We start from the raw sequence: 11,454 nt of genomic DNA on the forward strand, positions 1-11,454 counted from the left end.
GTGAACTTATTGTGAGCTAATTATCAATTGAAATTAACTCATAAACAACTCAAATTCAAACTCGTCAGGTTTATTATGCTCCCTTCCAACTTGTGTCTACATTTCTCTAAAAAGTACAAATATAAAAAAAACACTTTTTTCCACTTAGTCTACAAATGACTTATGACAGCAACTACAGTGAACTACTACAAAGTTCAAACATTTATTTCATTTACCAAACTAAAGTAACCAAACAGTCCCTGAGCTGACTGAGCCTAAATCCCTAAAACGTTGCTGAAAGGTAGAGTGTAGAGTAGACTATACACATTACACTGTTACACACCTACTATACAGTATAGGCTACACTGTAGTGACTGTACAGTCAGAGTGTACTGTACTGTCTGTACACCATGTCTTTTCTACAACTCTACATGTTTACATTATACAGTACATACTACATACATAGTGATGTACATACATACTGTTAGAAATTAAAATCAATGTTGATATGGCGTAATTTTGAATTAAATACACTATTTAATTTAAATCAGTTTTATTCTGAAAATCCGGAAGTTCACACTATTTACTTAATACTTTTATTCTGAAAATTATTCACTTCCGGTTAGCATTAGCATGTGGCGAAATGCTACGTCTTCAAACCGTGAATCGAAGGTGAAATGACATGTGATGTTGTACACTGAGCACACTGGGATTAGCACTCATTTATTGACACTGAATAACGTTTATCAGGGAATGTTTAAATAACCACAGACACCAGAATATACGTAAGTGCTAGTTTTTTTGCGAGTCCAAGTACCGGTTCCTGACGTTCCGGTTTTAACTGGACTTGAACCGAAACTTTTTACAAGTCCAGTACCGGTTCGGCGTACCGGTACGCAGCACTATCTGGTAGTGACCCGGAAATGAATTTCAGCGCGCCATGTTGAAGGACATCTAATTTCTCTAAATGCACACCGAGGACCGAGGATCGAGCGTCGAGGAGGCTCTCTGGAGGAGCTATAACCGAGGATACACTGATGGGTCCTCCACGGTCCTCCACGGCTCCTTCGTGGATGCATTTCCGGGAACAGAGATGTGACGCACGGCCGGACTTATCTCAGCCAATGACAGCTCTGCATGCATCCCCTGGATATTATTTTATTAACTGCTTTCATTGCGACGTGATGTTTACAGTGAGAACAGCTGTGAGGTCCGTGCAGAAAGCAGAGCATGTGTAAAATATATATCACTCAGTATAACAGGCCTACTCTCTTTATTTGCTTTAGTTTAGTAGATATCTACAAAGAGTCGATATTTTAAACATTTCTAAAACCATTTAGTGCTTCACATAATAAAATACACAACGGCTGTAGCCTGTTTTAGGAACTGTATGTGCGTGTGTGTGTGTGTGGTACAGTGTGTATGTGTGTGTGGTAGGCTACAGTGTGTAGGTGTGTGTGTGGTACAGTGTGTAGGTGTGTGTGTTGTACAGTGCGTAGATGCAGCGGACAGACAGGTCTCAGTTGGTTTGGTGTCCTCTGCTTACTTGTAATACTTGTAAATAAAACTTTTGGCCCGTAATTTATTTTCCTCATTGTAGCGACCAGAGAGGGGAGAGGGGGGGGGGGATATATCCAGTCTCCGATAGTGTTACGTTATTATGAAATTGTATATATTTATATAAATATGTGTGTGTGTGTGTCTGCATCTGTAGCCTGTTATTGTCTCATGACACCGCACTGTGAATGAATCAAAGTAAATATAGAAGTGGTCATGAACACATCTGTCCATCAGACAGAGGCTGCTGCCTCCTGTCATCATTAATGGACGTCTCTTTAAAATGACCGCTCAGAGGAGAGGAGTTCTCATTTCTCTAACCGCCTGCTGCTTCCCCTCCTCTCTCCTCGGTTCCCCTCCTCGACTCCTCCGCTCGCATCTCCTGTGGGCGGGACTAAGTCTCGAGGATAGGAGTCGAGGAGGGGAGTCGAGGAGGGGAGTTAGAGAAATGAGAAAGGGCCAACACGCTGTTAACAAGTAGTTCCAGCAAACATCCACTGATAAACTGCGATGTTAACAACCTCATGATAACCTCATATGTTTTAACTTAGGATCAAACCTGTGTTTAGTCTAGAAAAAGGTAAACGTGTGCATTTTATTATAAAGTTGTGTATATTTACAGACCGTTGCAAAAACTAAGAAGCTTATAAACATCAGGTTTAAAACTAAAAGAGCTTAACACAATGAAAGATGTTTGGAGTTTTATTTGAGTTATTCATTTAAACTTTTTGTCTAAGAGATGCTGATTTGAAACCGTTGTTACATACAGTTACGGCACTTCCTGTTTCTGCCGGAGAGAGGGGAGGCCGTCCCAAAGCTTGCTGCTGTGTTTACTCCCTCCATCTGACAGAAGGAGCCTCGTTGAGCTGCGAGTGTGGCTACAGACGGAGTTCACTCCGTCACGGAGGGGTAGGGTCGAGGGAGTGGTTTGGGATTGGGCCTCTCTCATCCAGGTTTGGTCATGTAAAGTGAAAAGGTATGCCGTCTTTACGACGTTACCTGAGGATTGTAGGTAATGTAATCGCAAAGCGGACAGGCGTCGTCACAACAATAGCTGGGGATTGTGGGTAGTGTAGTCTCTTTGGCGCTCCACATTTCAGAGAAAACTATTTGTTTCTCCGAATCGAAGGGGAAAAACACAAAAGCATTGCACACAATTTAAACCAATCAATGTTGTGTAATTACCAAGGATAATCTGGTGTTTTTTAGTCGATGAGTAGTGCAGATATCACTGTACAATCAATCGTCAGTAAGGGGAATACTTACTTCCGGGTGTACAATTCTCCGTTATCCAATGAGAATGGTGGCTCACATTGCCTTTAAGGGCAGCCGACACAAACGAATGCCGTGCTTCCATGAGCGTCCATAGAAGCATATGGAGAAATTGAACTGTTTTAGTGAATGAAAGTTTGAATGTGCTTTTTATTAACACTGGTCTTTTATGAGGTAAGACCTCTAAAATTCTATAAAAATCACAACTGAATTGGGCAGTTGAAGTTACAATTTATGGTAATAAATGTAAAACTGTGAATTAAAGTTTCATATTAGAACATGATCACAGCATGATAGATTTAGTATGATTATAATCAGGGGTCCACTTAACTGGTACGCAGGTACGCATGCGCGGCAAAAATCTCAATTGCGTAACGTGACTTGTGTCACTACGCGCCTTTGCGTACCTCAAAACATCCAAACAAAACACATATTTCGTCTACACGTGTTCCTTGTCAACAGTCAATGGAGTAAACTACGAGACATGTACAAAAAATAAAAGAGGCATTAAGTAGCTACGTTGCCGTTTCGCTCCCTGCAAAAAATCTTCGGACTTTCTGTGACTGACTGAACTGGAGCTGGCCAAGCCGCGCAGGACATAACCGACGGACCTGTGAAGCTTACAGGAGGCAGAGGCTTAGATCACTGGACGACAGAGTTGTTCACCATGAGACAGGGTTAACGTCGGTATGAACAACAGAATTGTGCCAAAACTCCGCCAACTGGCTGCAGTGGGAGACTCCCCTGTGCACATTCAACACATCCTCACTCCCAGGTCGGCCTATGTTGACGTTATGTCAAGTCCCCTGTGTCGGCTTTTTCCAACGGCCTTAGCGTCAATTTTCGACGCAAGGGGGGGCCATTAGCGTCCATTTTCAGCTTTCCGGGATGTCCATATGCTTCTATGGACGCTCATGGAAGCACGGCATTCGTTTGTGTCGGCTGCCCTTAAATGCAATGAGAGTGTCCATTCTCATTGGATAACGGAGAATTGTACACCAGGAAGTAAGTATTCCCCTTACTGTCGATTGATTTTACAGTGATATCTGCACTACTCATCGACTAAAAAACACCAGATTGTCCTTGTTAATTACACAACATTGATTGGTTTAAATTGTGTGTAATGCTTTTGTATTTTTCCCCTTCGATTCGGAGAAACAAATATTTTTTCGGAGTAAAGGATGGCAGAAGACACTACACTACCCAGAATCCCCAGCTATCCTTTGGACTACACCATGTGCTCTGTTTGACGTCACGTGATCTTCAAAAAACATGGCCGAACTTCGTTTTATTCTCGGTGTAAAATGCCTATTTTAAAGTTAGTTTGGCCATTAAAATGCGTTTTGATGTCATTTGATGCGAGAAATATGAGTTATTATTTCAGATTATGTGTGCAGTGGATGTACATGATCTTTAATTTGCTAGTTATTACGAAGATTACTTCAGGAAATTGCGTCCATAACGTTTTCATTGTTACCAAGGTGGTTGCTAGGGACGCTGCTATCGATATTATTTCTGTTATGTTGTGTAACTGTTTAAAGGTGTTATCTTTATTGCTACCCCCTTCCCCGTCAATGTATAGTGTTGGTCCACAGCGCAAATGTATTAGTTTAACAAAATCTGCATCTAAAGATACGTTATTTTCCCCTGTGCAATTCCAGTCTCACATCTCACAGCACATCGTCATTAACAAATACCGGAAACAGACCGAAAACATTTAAAAAAAAAAAAGAAATACTTTATTCCGAGTGTGCTTGCTTTTCTCTTTGAAAGTCATCACATAACGGCATTGTAATACACAGTTCGGCTGCATTACATATTACATATCTGCCGTAGTTCTGTATTTATAGAGCCCTGATGAGAAGACAAACATGAGGAACTGAAAACGTGACGTGGATCATAAATATATCAGCCATTAAACAACATCTTACATTTCTTTTCACACAATACGTCTCCTTGTAGTATCAACACTAATTCGGCTGACTTTTATATTTGATCCAATTGGTAGATAGACTGTATTTACACCATACAGGTGCACAGCTGATATAAAGGGACACCTAGTGGTTAAAGCATGTTATTGAATTTCATTATTTGTATTATTAGATATTAATAGGATCCCTATATTCCTATATCCCTATATTCATTACTCGTTATTCTCTACTAATAGTTAATTAAAGACTGTATATAATGACTATTTTGCACATCCCTTTCAAGATTTCAAGATGTTCTAAGGTTTATTGACATATCATATAGGCCTACACAACTGTGGTGTAGTTATGCACTGAATCATAGACGTGCACACACAGACTCCAGGTAGTGCTTGAGCACCTGCCCGTTTTGCCCTCTGGACAGCAATGTGTCCTTTTGAAAGTTCGGATTTTTTTTTTTTTTACAGTGTGTGGCTCATGGTAACATCGATCAATTCTGGATTAAAAGCTTCTAATATATACAACAATGCCCCAAATGCGCGTTGTAATTTTGTCAGACATCCCCACACGTGCCCCGCGGCACTCCCGTACGTGCCCTGGTTGCAGCCCCTCCCTTCCCTGCTCTCAACGTGAAAGCGCAGCGCGCAGAGCTGACAGTTACGGCCCGTCCACACTACAGCGTCGACAACTCCAATCTGCCCATTCACTTTGAATGGGGTGACGTCACGTTGCCTCGCTTTTTCGCCGAACTGAATTGTGGGTAGCAGAGCGGTCCGTCTCCGCCGTCTCCGGAACAATGTTCAACTTCTGACGCCGGAGACGCCGGAGTAGCCAGCGCCAGCCAATCAATTCCCGTTTCTGAAAATCTGACAGCTCAAGCCGTAGCCAATCAAACCGCGTCTAAGCTGGGAGAGATATCCCGCCGTTCATTACTATATTTCAAAAAAAGTTGGAGGAGAAACTAACTATCGCCGTAACAAATCACCCGGTTTTGTATGACCAGACCCTCTTCACCTACCGGGATACAAACCGGAGGAACCAGGCATGGAGGGAGGTGGCAGAGACAGTGGGGGAAACTGGTAGGTTTTCGCCTGTTTGGGGAGTTTATATATATATTGCTCCCATAAAATCCCCGGGTTTTTTTGCTTTGTATGTCGGGGGCGGGAGATTCATGTGATTGGTTGTTGGTCGTGTTGCTTGAATAAAATCCCCAAGCTCCAGACACGCCCAGCTCCAAGCTTTTTTTGAAGCTGTAGTGTGGACGCTCCGTCAGTCACTCAGTCAGACAGGCCACGGCGGGTGTGTGGTGCAGCAGCACGATTAAAAGTGCCCTAGTGACGACCAAGTAAGTAACCACCAGGTAACAAATACAACGAGTGTATTGTTTAATCCCCTAAATCAGATGGCAAACTAAACTATACAGGGTTCGTACGGTCATTGAAAACCTGGAAAAGTCATGGAAATTCAAAATGCAAATTCCAGGCCCTGGAAAAGTTATGGAAAACAATATTTTTCCCAAAGTTTTGGAAAAGTCATGGAAATGTAACTAAAGTTGCGTCAAATATAATTTACATTTTATCTAATCGCCGAAATAATCTGCGGTCGCGAGCTGTTATGTGCCATCATGACGCGCATGGTGTTATTTTTTAATATATGAAGCGCGAGCTGTGTGCTCGAGTCTTCTTGCCTGTCGGGCCGGCTGAACTCTGCTGCTCCGGGATGAGGGTCAGCTACATTATCTACGGTCTGTTCGTTAACTGTGCGGAGTCACTGTGGCACAGACTGCACCGCTGGTGAACAGCTGTTAGAAAGGGCCGTTCAGGTGTTCAGAGCAGAGCGTGATGTGAACTGAAACGTTTTTCTGTCGCAATGCTATGGTCGCTATTTAGCATACATTGTCACTATCTTCTAACGTTAGCTTTAGCCTTCGTTTTAGTTCGTAATAGTTTTTTTCATAGGCTATACACAGAGGTGGTATAAGTATAGAGATTGTACTTGTAGAAGTACTCAGATCTTGTACTTGAGTAAAAGTAGAAGTACTCAGATCTTGTACTTGAGTAAAAGTAGAAGTACTCAGATCTTGTACTTGATTAAAAGTAGAAGTACCAGAGTGTAGGAATACTCTGTTAGAGTAAAAGTCCTGCATTCAAAATGTTCCTCAAGTGAAAGTAGAAAAGTATTATACAAATACTAAGAGGCATGAAAATACATTTTCAAAATGCTCAACAGTGCTGCCAAAATTATAAACTGACTGCTACACAATTAAAATAAATGCTTTTATATATTTCTATTAGATGTAACTCTTCTGTTATTATTACCTGCTGCTTTAGTTGTTCTGACTGCTAAAATCATCTGTTATTCCTAATTTTAAAGCCGATATTCCGTGGGGTCGGGGGGCTGGGATCCTTGTCACCTTTTTCATACCTGATGAGTTTGCATCCCTGACTACAGTTGCTTGAGCGTGTAGAAGCTAGCAAGCCTACTATTTGATTTGTTTTAGATAGGCATCTGCATCAGACAGCATATGGTTATTGAAATAAATATATATGCAATTACGACATACAAGATGTGCCTTTAATAAATCTCACACTACTAAGGCAGCCGGAGGTTCCACCAGGGGCGTCAATCCCGGGTGGGGGGGGGGGGGGGGGTGGCTTTCGTGCCCCCCTAGCTTCAGATTGGACCCCCCTAAGTCATTTAGAATAATAAGAATAAATGTTAAAATAATTAATTTTTTGATAATAAATCAGTAAAATCAAGCAAAAATAAGAATTAAATAACCTAACCCTAACCTAACCCTAAAACCGAAATAAAGTAACCAAAAACCTTAAAGAAACTAACAAAATCCGCCATTATCCGGCACATTTTTGCGCACAATTTTGCGCACAATTTTGCGCACAATTTTGGAGCGCACAATTTCGGAGCGCACAATTTTGGAGCGCACAATTTTGGAGCGCACAATTTTGGCGCGACCGCCACGACGACTCAGAAGGTGCCCTTTTTTTCCTCTTGAGCACCTGCCCCTATAAATGTCTGTGCACGCCACTGCACTGAATGAAAAACTTGGATCGCAGGTTCCTCAATAGTGCATTACAAGACTTCTATCAATATTTGTGCATACCTCCAGCAATGTTAACTATGTTGAAGCACTTATTTTAACTGATATTATACATAATGTATTATACTCTTATAAGATGTATGTAGATATTTAATCTCCGGCCTTGTCAGGTATTGAACAATCAATAAATAAAGAACACAGCATTGTTAAATATCAAACACAGAATTTGTGTGATTATACTAAATGATTTACAAATAAACACAACTGCATATTTACAACTGTTACACATGCTGATGTAACGCAAATGTTCCAACTTGGGATCAATAAAGTATATCTTATCTTAAGCTGATCGATATTTGCAAAATGTGCCTCTGAACCTTGACAAGTGCATGTTTCAGGCTTATCAATTAATGTAATGTAATGTAATGTTATCAATTAACAACAGGGGTCACAAACATAAGACCAGCTGTTAAATAAAGCTCTTCTGACCTTAGCTGGCATGTGTGTATATATATATTAATGCTGCCCATTATGGGCACAAGCAATGTTCACCCATTTATTAATTATATGTTTTAAATTTGAGTGTTTCCTATCCCCTAAACCTCCAGGGGTGTACACAGTTTAATACTGGCAACTTCTTATTATGGGAAATACGAAAACGTCTTTTAAAACTACAACTCCCAGTAGAGACGTGCCATAGATAGAGAACATGTTGCAAAACATTATCGCCAGCATGTGTAGTTCTGGGCACGGGGTGGGGGAGGGGGGGACGCGGTGGACCCGTTCAAATCCAGTTTTGGACAGTCTGCCGTGGTTCCATCCCATTTCAAGTGCTGTTCGAGAATCGGCTTAACCCTCGGAGCACACTCTCCAATCACAGAGCTTGAGGACTATCACGGGGTTTGTCAAACAGATCACATGGTGTAGTCCAAACGATAGCTGGGGATTCTGGGTAGTGTAGTGTCTTCTGCCATCCTTTACTCCGAAAACATATTTGTTTCTCCGAATCGAAGGGGGAAAATACAAAAGCATTGCACACAATTTAAACCAATCAATGTTGTGTAATTAACAAGGATAATCTGGTGTTTTTTAGTTGATGAGTAGTGCAGATATCACTGTACAATCAATCGACAGTAAGGGGAATACTTACTTCCGGGTGTACAATTCTCCGTTATCCAATGGGAATGGACGCTCACATTGCCTTTAAGGGCAGTCGACACAAACGAATGCCGTGCTTCCATGAGCGTCCATAGAAGCATATGGACATCCCGGAAAGCTGAAAATGGACGCTAAGGCCCCCCCCTCCCCCCTGTGTTGAAAATGGACGCTAAGGCCCCCCCCCCTTGCATTGGAAAAAGCCGACACAGGGGACTTGACATAACGTCAACATAGGCCGACCTGGGAGTGAGGATGTGTTGGCACATTCTGTGCCACGCGCACACACTGGAGCACTGCGCAACATCAGCTGATCACAACGTTCATGCTCTGTGGTCAAGCTGCTGCAGTTTGATTTACAACAAAGTGCAGTGAAGCACACAGCTGCAAACTTCCTCAGGTTGTTATGGAAGAGTTTGAAATCAGACAGAGGTGAAGAAGTATTCAGATATTGTACTTGAGTAAAAGTAGAAGTACCAGAGTGTTACTCTGTTACAATAAAAGTCCTGCATTCAAAATGTTACTCAAGTACAATTTGAAGTATTATCATCAAAATATAGTTAAAGTACCAAAAGTAAAAGTAGTCATTGTGCAGATTGGTCCATTTCAAAATAATATATATGATATGTTTTGTAATGATTGATCATGAAAGTGTCCTCAAAGCTGGTGAAGGTGCAGCTAGTTTTATAAATTAGATCAAAGTCAAGTAAAGTACAAATATCTCAAAATTGTACATAAGTACAGTACTTGAAGAAGTGTACTTAGTAACTTCCCACATCTGAAATCAGATATTACTTCAAGTCATGTGATAATTTCTTAGTATTTGATCCTCCAACTTGGCCTCAGGAAATGCAAGGACTTCACAGTTTTGGCAACAAGTTTTGGAGAAAGCAAATCGGAGGCTTACAAAGAGACAGATGCATCTTCATCATCTTCATCATCTAGCATGCAAGAAGTGTGAATAGAGGACAGTGAAGGAGACACTGAGGAGGACCACGCTTCGTGTGGGGTGAGTACCAAACGCTGTCTCCTGGTACTCATCTGAGTAACTCACTAAAAAAGTTATGTGCACCCCTGATTATAATGTTGTAACGAGAGAAGGTAAAAACCCTGTATAAGTTTGGACCTATTTTTCTTCAAATAAACTGATCCCACTTTTTGGACTGGGACAACTTAAAAGACATCTGCGCTCTCCTCTCCTGCTTCAAAGGTAAGACTGCACCCTGCCACACTCACGTTTAGGTAGGAACACACCTCATTTACTGATATCAAAATCCTTCGGGATCGCTTAAACAGATTAAAAAGAGTTGTCTGAATTGAAACAGCAGTTAATTGAACCTGGTTCTTCAGGAGTTAATAGAGGTGAGATCTTGCTGACGTTGGTGGATCTGAGCCAAGCAGCAAACTTACATAGACTCAGTTACTTCGGTCAGGTCAATTAGTAGGTCTGAGTCATTTGCCGGAATAAATGATCAGCTCCTCCCGACTCTTACACTCCTTAAACAAGGCCAAAATAAATACTGTAACATGTAATTACATGTTTTACGGACACCCAGATGTCCCGATTGCTTATGTTCTTTCTTGAGGACCTCCTCACGATATTTTACAGGAACCACAATCTGGAAAACTGCCTCACCAATGAGGCCTTTCCCATGTGACAACCACTTTCTGACCAGCAGTCCCCCTTGCAGCACACAACCACTGGTGGCACCATTTCCACCCTCGGTGGAGAGAACTGCCTCAAAGAACGAACTGAGGGAGACATCAGCTTTCTGCTCACTGCGGGATACAGACAACCAGTCAGGAACAACCACAGAATCTCACTCACAGCTTCACCCTGCCCAGACTCCCCCTGTGCACGACTCACAGCCCGTGTCACAGCGCCAGCCACAAACACTCCAGGGGAGCACTTAGCATTCTCCTCTGGGTTAACAGTCACAGTGGGTGAAGATAACTTAGGTGGTGGACCCTCAGCCCACACACGGCTGCCAGCCAGGCCGTTACCCAGGATAACATCCACACCTTCAATCGGCATTACAGGACTGACCCCCATGTTGACTTCACCCTGCACCAAACCTGAAAAAAAGCACAACAGAATGCAGAGGAAGCGGCACAACACTCATTACCATACCTCGCATTAGGACAAAGTCCCCAGTTCTAGATTCTTCAGAAAATGGTAGCACAGAGCTCAGAATGTATGAATCATACGATGCCGTGTCTCTCAAAAATGTTACCGGCACGCTGTTGTCACTTCCCACCAATGACACGTATCCGGTTGACACAAATGCAGAAAACAGTGGTTCACGTGAGAAAACCTCCAGCTAATCCTCTGAAGGTGCCCTCAAAAAATCCTCTACACTCCCCATGATGACAACACTGTGTGGTGTTGGGTTCAGAATTCCAGAAAAGACAGACAACTTCTAAGTTTGACTATTTCTTGTAAAGAGAGCAACAGATATATATCACTTGGCCAAGGACTCATCACGTCTTTGGGAATCACAGGCA

At 42.1% G+C, this 11,454-nt stretch overlaps 1 protein-coding gene across 1 annotated transcript in view; it reads right to left on the bottom strand.

The window, feature by feature from the left end:
• The window catches only part of LOC117451732 (zinc finger protein 883-like), a 36,047-nt gene extending 24,960 nt beyond the window's left edge, over positions 1 to 11,087 (bottom strand). Inside the window, exons 1-3 of the mRNA XM_034090119.1 lie at positions 11,081 to 11,087; positions 10,845 to 11,025; positions 10,557 to 10,728 (exon numbers count right to left, since the gene is read on the bottom strand). Of these exons, the coding sequence (XP_033946010.1) occupies positions 10,557 to 10,728; positions 10,845 to 11,025; positions 11,081 to 11,087 (360 nt within the window). The remainder of the gene's footprint in view (positions 1 to 10,556; positions 10,729 to 10,844; positions 11,026 to 11,080) is intronic.
• Between the last annotated feature and the right edge of the window lie 367 nt (positions 11,088 to 11,454).

This window comes from Pseudochaenichthys georgianus, chromosome 1 (assembly GCF_902827115.2).
Source record: "Pseudochaenichthys georgianus chromosome 1, fPseGeo1.2, whole genome shotgun sequence".
Taxonomy (NCBI): Eukaryota; Metazoa; Chordata; class Actinopteri; order Perciformes; family Channichthyidae; genus Pseudochaenichthys; species Pseudochaenichthys georgianus.